We start from the raw sequence: 14,077 nt of genomic DNA, 5'->3' as shown, positions 1-14,077 counted from the left end.
CAGGTTGCCCAGTTCTGCTTGTGTGATGAGGTGAGGTTCAGTATTTGATTTTTCTGGAATGTAATTAATATCTGTTGAAGTTGAAGATTCATCAATTGAGGGTTCTGGGGAATCAGAAATTTCTTTCCAAAAAGTTGGAGCAATTGGAATCGGCAAATCAAAACCATGACTGTATGACCCACCATACTGTTAGGACTACAGCATGCATCACAATATAAATCAGATGTGAATAAGCAAATATACAGTTGTACTAACTTGTGTTGTTTGTTTTATGATTGATGTAACAAATAAATTTAAGGGGTTGTAACTTTTGAATGTTACGTGATGGGTTGTTTCGCAATACATATTCAGTCAGCATATAAAATACTGTATAGAATACCTACTCCCTATTCAGTTCTAAATTTTATGTTGATCAGTGTAATTATAGATCATATATTTTCTGTTGTCTAAAGTGTATATTCTTTTCAAATATATATGAGGTAAAAAGAATAAGTTTCGACAAGGTATCAATGATAGCCCATTTATTTCATAAAAAGAGCAATAATATCTAGCTTAGAATACGCTAAAAATAAAAATCTTCCATATTCTGTACTGTATGACTCATTTTGTTTAGTAATAAATCCTTTCTTGGAAAGTTATCAAAACAGATATTTATAAAATATTTAATTGCAGTTGGAGATGATAGTTTTAGTACTTCCCCAGAATAATTGGTAGGTTATTTAACTATGTTATCTGGACATAAATAAAACAAGGAATAAGTTATTTATTATTCATTTTTTAATATCAATAATAGTAAAAAAATTTGCGTTGCAAAACAATAGATTATAGTGTGAAAATACAGTAATGGCTTTCAAATGAATTTCTTGTTTAATAGGTTTTTCAGTACACTATGATTTTTTATAATTGCATTAAACGAACATATATATCTTACAGTTAAATTTATTTTATTGATAATGACCTTTTTTTTTCCATTTTTCACTTGCACTTAAAATGGCTTTATGTGAACAAGTATATGAGGTCTGCTCAGAAAATAACTAAACTTTATTTTTTAATCTTTATTATTAATTTTACAGATTATGGGTCCTTGTCCCCTTTAAAATACTCCCCTCCCCTACTCACACACTTTTCCCAGCACAGTATTTCCACGTCATGAAGCACTCCTGGATATCTTCATTTGAAATGCCCTTTAAGGTCTGTGATGAATTTGCTTTAATATCATACTCTGAAAACAGTGTCCTTTCATCACCGATTTTAATTTTTGGAACCAGGAAAAAATCACAAAGGCCAGATCTGATTAGTAGGAAGGCTGAGGGAGGACAATCATCTAACTTTTCGCACAAAAAAACAAAGCATTTTGACATCGGATCAAGACTGATGTGCTTTTTTGGAAGATTGTTTGCCAGTACATTGTGATTGAACTTTTGTCTCAATGTTGTAGCCATAAACCCAGCTTTCATCTCCCATTATGACCCTTTGAATGAATATTTCATCGTCGTTGGCTTGTTCAAGAAGTTGCTGACAAACATCCACTTGATATTCTTTATGCTGTTCAGTCAACAAATGAGGAACATACTTTGCTGCAAATTCGATGCGTGTTCAGTTTTTCAGTCGAAATGACATGGCATGATCCAATTGAGGTGCTAACCTCTTTTGCAAGTTCTCTGACAGTCAGACGAGGTGTCATCAGTTGGAATCGAAGGCCTTCATAGTCGATGGTCATCTTCAACTGACTGACGACCACTTTTAAATCGTAAAAACTATTCATAACATTGTGTACATCCCAGAGTATCATCTCCATAAGCTTGTTTCAAAAGTTAAAATGTTTCTGTGAAAATTATCTCCAGTTCTACACAAAATTTTATGTTGTATCATCGCATTGCTCCCAAAAGTTGTGAATTAGAAAAATCACTACTAACACCTAAAAGGTTGCACTAAAATAACAGTAACACAAAAACTAAACGAGATATCAACAATCCAAGAAGATGTGGTTACAGAGGACTAATGCGAACACAATGCTGCTAACTGCATATTAATTAAGATCTCCATTGAGCACTGAACAGACCTTGTACTTTGTACACATTACCCTGTTTCTTCCCAGTGACAGTGGCGATGAAGTAAAGAGGGGCTGATATAATATTGATAATGAAATCAATATAATTATTTTCTGAAATTTATTAGGAATCTCTATTTCTTGAAATTTTTATTGATTTTGTTTAGCGATACAAAATGATTAAACAAACACCAGTCTCTCAAAATGATAGATTGTAAATTCTGTGCAAACATGCCTGTATTTTGCCGCAGGAGGATTTTTTGTGACAACTGGTTATTTGGGCCCATTTTTGTGGGGCTAGGGTTGTATTTTTATGTACAGATACCTGAATATTAAAAAAAAGAAAAAGTAATATGTTGAGATAAATATTAAAAAAAATTAATAATATTGCAGACATCACTCTTGAATCTGGTAGTTATGTTTTGATATGAATATAAACAAATAAGATAACTTTTGGAAATCATTAAATCTATGATTTTATGGATTTAAGCAAACTAAATTATATAAAATCAATACAGCAATTCATTTTTCTCTCGGTTGCACAAATTATAAAGATAAATGCAATATAGTTTTCACTGAGGTATTATTTAGTTGATAAATGATTTTTATTATAAATATTCCAGGAATAAAATTTATCTGATAACTTATATAATAGAATTTCTTTTGTAATTAAATTTTTACTTCATTTTCATAAAGTGTAACCTAACCTGATTTTATTTTTTATTACATGTCAATTTATATTGCTACTTTTCAGATTTTTGTTATCAAATTTTTTAAGAATAATTATAGATAAAAATACAAGTATTTTTACATAAAGTGGCTGGAACAGTTAAGTTAATTTTTGCATTTATTTTTTGTTAAGTGCTAAATTGTTAAAAAAAATCAAATCGCTTGTTATATTGTTTTTTATTTTTGCATATTTGAAGAACTTGTTTTATGTAGAGGTTAAGGGATTTTTGTTTGTCATCTTAGGACGAATAATAATAATAGTGATACAAAAACAAACACCAGTCTCTCAACATGATTGATTGTAAGTTCTGTGCAAACATGCCTGTATGTTTGCCGCAGGAGGGATCTTTGTGACAACTGGTTATTTGGGCCAATTTTTGTGGGGTTAATTTTACTTTCACTGTTATGGGCTTGGGATTATTTCAATTCATTTTGTTACAAAATTATAATATTTTCTGAACAATTTACTTTAAATCTAAGAAAAGATTTAAAGCCTTGAGTAAATTCTATTTAGTGCTTTTTGCTTTGTAAGATAGTGTGAAGTATAATCTACAAAGAAGTTTCCAGTTTGATTTGTTTAAAGATTTATCATCATTCTTTGTGATAAATATTAAATGGTTTTCAAGGGAATTTGAATAGTTCATTTTATCGCCCTATTTTCAAATAAGTGTTTGTTTTATCCATTTTGAATATGTAAGGGTCAGGTATGTGGGAAATTTAACTTGAAGTTTCAGTGGTTAGGCTCTTTTGAAGTAGCAGTTTTAAATGTTGAATTATTTCTTTTTAAGTGTGCTTCATATGTTTGAAATTTATTCCTAATTTTGTGTTCTCTCCTACATTTGCATTTAATTTATTATAATTGAATGAGATCATCTCTAAGATATTTACTTTCAAACCTTTACATATAAATTTCATATAAATGGCTCAGACTAGTCTGGATTATCATTTATATAGATTTCTTTTGACGCTGAATATTTTTCTGTTTTATTAGGTTTCACCAGAAGTTTTTTTATTTCTGAAATGATCCATTTTTTATTTTCACAGCTGAGAAAATACACTAAATGTCACTATTTTATTTAAAATGTAAAAGCTCAAATATTATACGTAAATATTATATATTATACGTAAGCTCAAATATTATATATTATACGTAAATTGTCTATTTCCTATTTACAAATAAAGTTTACAAGAGATTATGTTTGCAAAATAAGAGATTAAAATGTGTACTGAATAAAAGTTGACCATCTGATGCTTGAATAGAATTGATGATGTAAACAGTTACATGTTTTACCGATGATTCATTGTTAATATTAAGTAAGTACATTGGCACATCTCATTGAGTTGGTTAACCAGTGAAGAATCTGGCAGTTGTGAATTGAGAGAAAATTTGTAATTTGTAGAGGATATAAAAATTCACCGTCTTTTTTAAATTTATAATGTTTTTTCTGATTTATAGTAAGTTAAAAATTCGACTCTTATTGCACAATGAATCCTTTATGCCCAATTTATACAAATAGTGTATGTGTGTAAGATCCTTACTGATGTTATTGAAAAAACTGGCAAAAAAACTTGATTTAAAATCATCATTTGGGATATTGAGTAAAAGTTTGAAGAGGATTTAAAAATATGTATAAACTATAATAAAACTAAAATATGAAACTGTAATATGTTTCTATATATATATATATATATTTTAGCTCTCTCAAAACTGAATTAATAAATTTCAGTTATCACTTACCCATGAGACCGCAATCAAAGTATTACATTATTTTCAGTGGCATCATATTATTATTATTATTATTTATAAAAAGTTATAAAATTTAAATTATAATTATTACCATATTATTGAAAATAATATATCTTTTTTGGCCAGAGTTATTAATTACTATATTTTTATATTAGTTAATCTGGTAGGTAATGATTAAATGTAATTAAAATAATAAATTTAATTATCATTTGATAAGTTAATTAATCTGAAGGTGAACATTTAAAAAATAGATCAAGTTGAATTTGTAGAAATTAAAAAATTAATATTTTTAGGGGAAAATTGTTCAAGAGAATAACAACTGATTGATTATATAAAATGTAATATTCTGAATTTCACGAGTTTGGTTTGGAATTTTTATCAAAGCTTGAAGAAAGTTTTATGTGATCTCATGCCATGTTATGGTGTATCACTTTGTGATATTTTATCAAAAATTTATTATTTATAATTTTAATAAATTTCTGCATCAACTTTTGTAACAAAAAATACCACATAGCATTCGGAATATTATGAAAAGCAATTTAATAAATTTTAACGGGCTAGCTTAAAGCTTAAACAAGTTCTTTTCTGCACAGTTTTCATTAAAGAAAGTATAAAAATTTATGCTGTGTATTTATAAAGGTCTAATAATTATGTATGTGAAAGATTAGATTAAACGGTTGAATTTTACAGTGGTAACAGATTAATTGATATTTCTGAATTCGTTTTATCAGAATAATTTTTATCTGAATTCTTTACTCAGGGTTATATGTTTTACCATGTATGTCATCTAATTTAAATATTTCTTATAATTTATTTTTTAAAGTTTTATGATTATGTATAAAGAGGATATTTCAGTTTGATATAATTAAAAGTTTAAAAAATTTTAATTTGATAAAATACATGCCTTTTATTAATATGTGGGATGTATATTACTGCATGTTAGTAATTATTTAAAAAAATGGATGATTCATCATTGAATATAATAAATCAGTTGTACATTAGTAGTTTTCCACAATTGTTTGTTGCAGTATAAAGGCATGTAGAAAAAGCAACTGTTTTATTTTTATTTGTGATTTAGTTGTTATTAATTCATTAGAGAAATTCAGCTGTAGAACTCGTTTTGGTTTTTAACATTAAATCTTGATAATGGAAATTTATTTATATTTATATTCCTGTAGGCATGCGTATAACTGAAAGAAAAAAAAACAAACAATCATCTATTTTTCATAAGTAATCAGATATAGTTCACTGATAAATGAAGTAAGACCAGAGGTTTCTATATGTACAAGGAAATTTTGTGAGGGATAGTCTTGATGATAGCTGGTGTTTTTTTACTAAATTTACTTGTGAATATTATATTACAAAATTTGTATTACATACTCTTTTACATGCCTGTACTCACAGATTAGCGCGTATTGTCACTCACTTATTCATGAGTGCATGCAGTCTGTTATAAGTAGAATATAATTAACATGGACGTTTCAGTGGCATTGAAAAATGCTTTTGATGTATTTTGTTCAACTAGACTTTGACTTATGAATATGTTCTTATTAATTTTTTTCCTGTAAAATAGCCAGTTTAGAGAAAGAATTGTAAGGGCCATGTATTTTTTTAATAAAGCCTACTATATAGCCCAATTTTAATTGATTAAGACCACCGAATGTGATAGTTACAGTCATTAACAATGTATTTATTCGTTAACAATGAATAAACCGGAACAGGTGGATTGGTAGAAATTTTTGAATTATGAAAATATTTTATTATGTCTAAATGACTGTTCAAGCATAGTAGCGGAACTATTAATTTAGATTACTTTTGTTTAAAATCCTTGCTATTAATTGGGCAAGTTGTAAAATGCTAATTTATTGTGGCGGTTTTTCATATTAGTTCAAAGCATTGTCTGTGTTATTTTATATGATATTTGAGATTCTGATTTGGTTTGTGCTTTGCAGTTACTGATATTAATTATGCAAATGAATGGTAACAGTAATATTATGTTAATATATGAAAAACAAAATTTTTATTAAATGTATTGATTGTAATTGTGATTGAATGAATTGAGTAAATTGAATAATTTAGTAAGTAAATAAGGTATTAAATAAATAAATTGATGAAAATTCTGTAATTCATAATTGTATTCATCCAATTACATATCTTATGCTTTAATTTTCTAAAAGTGTACACTTTTTTAATCAAAATTTTTCAAAAAATTTAAAATAATGTTATTACTATAGAATATTATTTATTTTATAGTATTATATAGAGAATTTAATATTATTACTTTTTCTAAGTGAAGCAGTTTTAGATTTTCTTATGCATTGTATTGGAAATTTTGTTTATTTACAAAATCAATTCAATAAAAATTTATTTTGTCTGTAATTATAAACTTGGAAGAAAATTTTGGTCATTTTCAATATTGTTTAAAATTTACTCATAAAAATTTTCATGATTTCTCAACTTTAAAGACTTCAGTTTAGATCAAAACTGCAATTTAAGGGTGAAAATTAAAATCTTTTAAATATATTCTTATACAGTATGTTCCTATGAACTATTTTGGACTAATTGGGACGCTGCAAAATATCAACTCTAACATATTCAACATTTGCAGGTGTTGCCTTACCAGTAAGTTTTTTTCTTTTGTGTTGAGATAAATCATCTGTGTTATGTACTATAAATATTTTCTATAATACACAAGTCTTCTTCAACTAGTATACAATTCAAATCTAAAACCTCATCATCAAATTTCAATTCAATTTCTGATTGAATAGTGTCATATTTGCTTCGCAGTTCAATAAGATTTACTTTTTTAATTTGTAAGGTATACTATTATACCCAAGATATAATATTAGGTGAATTTTAAGTTAGGAGATATACTATCATCTTGTTGCCAAATAAAATTCTCGGTCCACCTTGTAGTTGAAGAGTCACACAGCAAATCCAAAAAAGCAAACTTGGTTACATTTGCATCAGTAAAAAAGAATAGCTTTAAACTTACTGTTAGGTTTGGGGAGTCACTTTTGCATTGTATGAGTTGATTGGAATTTTCTGTTAACCTGTATATGGACATATGTGAGCTAACTTTTTCACAAAGATTAAATATTGACGCATCACTAAGCACAATATGATCAAGAAAGTTGTCATCTTATGCTGCAACGTTTTGAATGTGAAGTCAGCATACACAGCATAGTCTGTAGGCTTCAGGGCCAACCGTAAATGATATGAACACATATTTAACTGTTTTCTTAAAAGTTTTACACTGACATCACTGGCATTGCTAGTTCTTGGTTGATCTAACAGATTTTTAGGACTAGGAAAGAATCCCTGACATACTAAATATTTTCTTCAGATACCCACATCCCGTACTCTTTCCATTACATAGACATCCAGTCGTTTCAGATTGATTATGATATCGATGAATGTCATTCTGAAAATCACAACTAAACTTTGAATGGAATGCAAATTGTACTGTATCCACAGATTCACATTTAGCAAACTGCAAAACAAAGACTGCTTTCTGTTCAGGAGTCCACAGTCTTTGCTACTGCATTGTCAAGTGGAAATATAGGGAATCAATCTATGGCCTTGCATGCAACTAAAACTGTTCTTTTTACTCTTTGATTCTAGTCCTAAATTGATACAATATACTTCAATCAAGAGGTATCACAAATAAAATCACAGTTTTCTTTTTTGTTCACCTGTTAATATTATGATAGATGATTATACATCATTTTGCAATACAAAATGTATTTATACATCATTTGCAAACCTTTTACCAAATGAATATGCAGCTGTTGATAATGGTACCAGAGATACTGTCAATACCGTTTTTTAACAGAGATTATTTTAATGTAGTTGTCTGTTTTAATTATGATGGTTTATCAGGATTGAATAGTGATTAAATGCTTGACTTGGCCATCTATGTAGACAGTTTACAGATCATGTTCTATCTATACTAATCAAAATTGTAGTGCTGCTGTTTTCTCATTTTTATTTTAAGCTATCATTAATTATTATTGTGTTGTAATTAATAACTCGTGGTCTCAATTATTTTGAGTGTAACATATGTAATAAAAGCTGGCGTTACTTTGCAACAGTATGCAGAAACTTTGTTACACATATAAAATAAAATTGTGTATTTATATTATTTTTATTTATTTTATATTTGTATTTGAATAGATACTTTTAAAAAATAAATTCCCTTTGTAATACTGCATTCATGTTAAGAAATGTTGCATTGAGTTGAAATTCAATGAAACTAAATAATTAATGATGAAGTGCAAGAACATTTGTCGGATGGCAAGGGAAGTTTGTTTTAGTCCAAGGGATATAATAATAACCTTGCTCATCCTAAATATGTCTTGATATGTAATATTGTAAATATATGTGAATAAATTGTATTTATACCTTTTGAAGAGCTTTAAAGGGGTTTTTATGTAGCTGATTGATCAGCTTTGTATCAAACGTTATTGATTCTGCATAAAAATAAAAAGCGTTTACTTTTAACAAGAGTATTGACTATCCAAGCGCTTTTGGATTATTCCTCCATCATCAGGAATTTTTGATTAATTATGAATTTTATAGTTGTGCATATGAATTCTTTTTTATAAATGGGAATTAAAATGAAAATAAAATTTAAAATTATTATGTTGATAACAGTTGTAAACATATTACTGACAAGATGTTTTTCTTTTAACGATGACATATTTTAACTATTTACTTTCAACTTGGATGAACATAATAATTTTATTTTAATTTTAATTCACGTTTATAAAAAAATCATATGCACAACTATAAAATTAATAATAAATCAGTAATCCCTGACGATGGAGGGATAATCTGAAAGCGCTTGGATATTCAATACTCACAATTGTTGGTAAGTGGTTACTTTATTTTTATATAAATTGTATAATACCAGATATTAAAAAAATTTAACCTAAATTATTGAATCTTTTTCTTTGCTTGTTTAAATATTGTAGTTATGGGCTTTTAACCAGATTTTAACTTAATTTAGCATTGAGAAATATCTTTGATGGTGCTGAATGAGAACAAAGGAACCTTACATATTGATATGAAGTACTTAATGGAGAGTTGGAAAATTTATGCTACACTGAGTTCTGAGGCTTATCCTTTCCTACAAACTGAAAGCAGCCAGTTCAATACATTATTTAGTACAGTTTTACATGAATTTTATTTTAATGAGCTAGCTTAGCTACATTCCTTGATGTCGCTGACTCGAGCAGTGAAGTATATCATGTTTTTGAGATAATTAACGCTTTTTCTATCACAATTTCAAATAAAATGGTCATCAATATGCTGCTTTTTTTATAAGCTTTTATTTAACTTGCTTTAGTTATAATCAAATCTTGCAACTGCTATATCTTTTGATCTATCATATGAAAATCAATGAAATTTGGTACACATATGTAACTTTGATGACAATACAATATTATGGTGTCCGAATTTCGATATGACCCACTCCCACCCCCACCCCATGCGCTACCCCTACGGTAAATTCGTGCATGTTGCTGAAAATGTTTATTTCTGATGAACTATTGTATGAAAATCAATGAAATTTGATGCACATACGTAACTACGATGTGTAAAAATAAATATTTTTACTTTTTTTTGTCTTAATAAACAAACAAACTTGAACAAACAATAATATTCAAATATAAATATTATTAAGAATTTTTTTTTGAATGTAAAAAGTTTATTGTTCATTAAGACTAAAAAGTAAAAAAAAAAACAAGAAACAAAAAAAATTACAAAAATATATATTTGATTACATATAAAAAATTATTTTTTAAAAAAGCTTTTATTAAACTAATATTAATCTTAACGTTAATAAAAAAAGGAAACAAATTAGAAAAACCCTCTAAAAAGTAAAAAATAAGAATTAAATCAAATTGAGAATTTTAAACAAAAAAATATAATATAGTAACAAATATAAAAATGCCCTGAAAAGTAAAAAATAAATTATATAAATATGTAATAAATAAATGTAATAATTATTAAATTTTAAAATTAAAAGTAATGAAAATATTTAGTTAAATAAAAGCGTGGCGTAGTTTTTATAACAATGTTTTTGAATAAGTATTTATAGACATTTGCTGTATTTAAAAAAAATATTTTTTGTTTAACGAGGCTGTTTAGTATATGTATATACTTTATTTATCTGTAATAAAATATCTCAAGTTTTAATTCTTTGATGGGTCAAATTTGCACGGAGATGACCTTTAAGGGTTAATAAGATTAAAAATAAAATTAAATTTAGAAATGTTGCACAAAGTTATTACATTTTGACGGTAATCTGAAAAATGATTAATTATTATAATTGTAATCATAATTATGAATTCATTAAATAAAAATTCATAATTAATTAAAATGAAACTTTTAGCGGAAAGAGTGCATTCAGTTTAGCTTAGATTACAAGCAGAATTCGATGATAAACTTCAACTATGTGAGAACCCGTACAAAGAAAGCGAGTGGGTGCATTTCCCCAGATTGTTACTTGTAGGTAGTCAGTCTCAACTGGAGAAAATGAAAATGAAGATTAATTCTTTTAAAAATAAGTGTGTTGTTTTAAATAAATTATAAATACTGTGCCACGCTTCTATTTAACTAAATATTTTCATTACTTTTAATTTTAAGATTTAATAATTATTACATTTATTTATTGGTTATTTATTAGATATTTAGGGTTTTTCTAATTTGTTTACTTTTTTATTAATGTTAATATTAATATTAGTTAAATAAAAGCTTTTTTAAAAAAATAATTTTTTATATGTAATCAAATAATTTTTGTAATATTTTTTTGTATTTTTTTCTTTTCTTTTCACATGCTTACTAGTTATATGAAAAACACTTTTTATTTGTAAAATTTAATATAATCTGCAAAACAGTGTCATCATAGGCCCACCAGAGACGGCTGTCTGGCAACTGGGATCGTCCCAAGGTGGTTGTCCTCCCCTATGGGGATCATAATATTGTACCAACCATGCTGCGTGCCACCATCGTAGCATATTCAATGGATCATTGCATGTTTTTCTTCTTGCTCACTCATTGTTTTTTATCAGTTCTGTTGCATATTATTTTAGTTGTGTGAGAAATTAAATACCTTAATTAAAATATTTATAATCTAAATTATGACAAAAAAAATGGAAATATACCTACACAAAAAATGTACACATATTATTCTAATCCATGTAAAAATTTTTAAATTTAATAAAAAGCAAAGAAAACATTAATTTATTAATTATGTAATTTCATTTTTGATGACAATAATTTTTATGAGTATCTATCTTATAGGACATGAGATAAGATAAAAAATCAGTTTTATTTTTTATTAGAAATTTTTTGATAGAATTATTTTTAATAAATAATTCTATCAAGAAATTTGAATGTGATGTATTTATCTTTTTAATTAATAATTGTATTTTAATTAATTATAAATTAAAAATCTGAAAATGAATAAATGTATCTTTAAAGAGAAATATAGGGAAAATATGACTCAGAAAAAAAATTAAAATATTAAAAAAATGTACGAAAACAATAATGTCTATACTATAAAGAAAAGATTCATACTCTGTGGCAGAACAGTTAAAATTAATGGCATGCGACTCTGTGGAATGGTAGGGATGACATCTGGTCAGTACATTGTCAAACAGGCAGAGCAGAGAGAGATAGGGTATGTTTTCATTAGAAGCTTATTAAATTTGTGAGTTTTTTCTTGATTTTTCAATAAATTGAATTCTAGGATAAAATTGTTTTTGTTGCAATCAACACTTGTTTTGTTTGTGTGAGAATAATATTTTTTATGTTTAAAAGACTCGATCAAGTAATGATCTGAGTGAATAGTTTAATTGAAGTTAGATATCAGAAGAGTTTTTATGTAAAACCTTCAGTTTTAGAGGAAGTTGCGGCGATCGAAATTCTACAAATCGGTAAATTTGATAGTTGAGTTGTAAGTTATGGCATGTGGTCGTGCTTGGAAGAAAAGCCATGCAAAGGCAGGTAAGTTGTGTAAATACACTGATGGAAATGTCTGCCGAGGCATTTCATTGGTGGCATCCTGACAAAGGCCAAACTGATGACTGTGAATGTTATCGGGTTTAGAGGGGTCTAAAAGACAACTTTCTGGTAAAGCTCATCATGGCTAGGAATGTAGGGGATGGTGTGGCAACTGAGATCATCACAAGTCACCTGATACCTGTAGGGGAAGACCCCCCTACAGTAGTCTTACTACTTACTAGTCTTACTTAGCCCCTACTGTAGTCTTCCCCTACAGGTGTCAGGTGCACAAGGATATGAAATTGTTAGGTTTGAAAATGAGTGTTGAGAATTTTCCAGTTAATAAAAAAATTTTTTTAGTTCTTAGATTTGATTATCAGGATGTTTAAATAAGCAACTAAATATTTTTTAGGTTCAAGAGTTACAAACATTAAAATTTGTTTTGGAAACAAAATTATTTGAACTAATTTTTATTGAAGAGAGAAAAAAAACATTTACCTTTATACTTCTTGTTTGAAGGTTAAAAATATTATTAAAATAAAATCAAAATATAAGAAAAATTAATAGGTATGCTACATTGTTTTGATTTTATCTTTTGATTTTTCTCTTAATAATAAATATGAGGAGATTTTCTCTTTTACATTATGTAATATTAAATATGTTTATTTTTATTTGTATGGATATTTAAGTTTACATTTTTTTTTTCAGGAGGATAAAAAAATAGAAGTATTGGAAGTTAAAAAAATAGAAGTAAAATGTGATGTATCCAAGAAAGATGACGACACTCCAAAGAAAACCGAGAGCATAGAAAAAGATCGTACTGATAAGGTAGAATCATCTGACAAGGTGAAAATAAAAAATGAAGAAGAACAATTAAATGAGACTGATGAAGAAAGGGAAAAGGAAGTAATATTAAATAAAGAAGTTGAAAGCGGTGAAGAAATTAAAAAAGGTGATGAAAAGGAAAAGAAGGATAAAAATAATAGTCAAAAGATAATCAAAGAATATGATAATGATTCTTTAAAGAGAACTAATATAAATAAGGCATTTGTACAATTAAAGAGGTTAGAAGAGACTGATATAACGATTGATAAAAAAAATAAAAAGACTGATAATTCAGAAAGCGAGAAAGAAAATTTGTTGCAATTGAATGTCGATAAGAAAAAAGATGTAACTGAAGGTAGGGCTAACACTGCTGATGTATCAGATGGAAATACTGCAGAAAGTGAACATAAACAAGTTACAAATCATTCAAGAAAGCAGTCTTCTGAAATTAAGGAAAAGGAATTTATTAAAGAAGACATAGAAGAGGAGGAAGACGACGAAGAAATTAAAAGGATCGATGATATTGTGATAAAAGAATCTAATAGTTCAGATGAAGAAGATTCTATTGTAAATAGAAATAAAGATGGCGAATGCAGTGAGGATGATTCTACTGCAAAATTAGATTTTATTGGTTTTGAAAGTGTTAACAATGAAAAATCTACTATGTTTTTTAGGATATTAGGTAAGTTGTTTTTACATTTACTTTCATTAATTAA

General features: G+C 27.2%; 1 protein-coding gene across 7 annotated transcripts in view; it reads left to right on the top strand.

The window, feature by feature from the left end:
* The window catches only part of LOC142331438 (uncharacterized), a 306,269-nt gene that overhangs the window by 100,403 nt on the left and 191,789 nt on the right, over window positions 1-14,077 (top strand). For all 7 annotated transcript variants that reach the window (XM_075377347.1, XM_075377346.1, XM_075377348.1 and 4 more), the window contains one exon: window positions 13,245-14,043. In XM_075377347.1, the coding sequence (XP_075233462.1) occupies window positions 13,245-14,043 (799 nt within the window). The remainder of the gene's footprint in view (window positions 1-13,244; window positions 14,044-14,077) is intronic.

The sequence above is a fragment of the Lycorma delicatula genome, chromosome 10 (assembly GCF_047948215.1).
Source record: "Lycorma delicatula isolate Av1 chromosome 10, ASM4794821v1, whole genome shotgun sequence".
NCBI classification, from domain to species: Eukaryota; Metazoa; Arthropoda; class Insecta; order Hemiptera; family Fulgoridae; genus Lycorma; species Lycorma delicatula.
The sequence above is the reverse complement of the archived record's forward strand: the minus strand, read 5'-3'. Positions and strand labels throughout refer to the sequence as shown.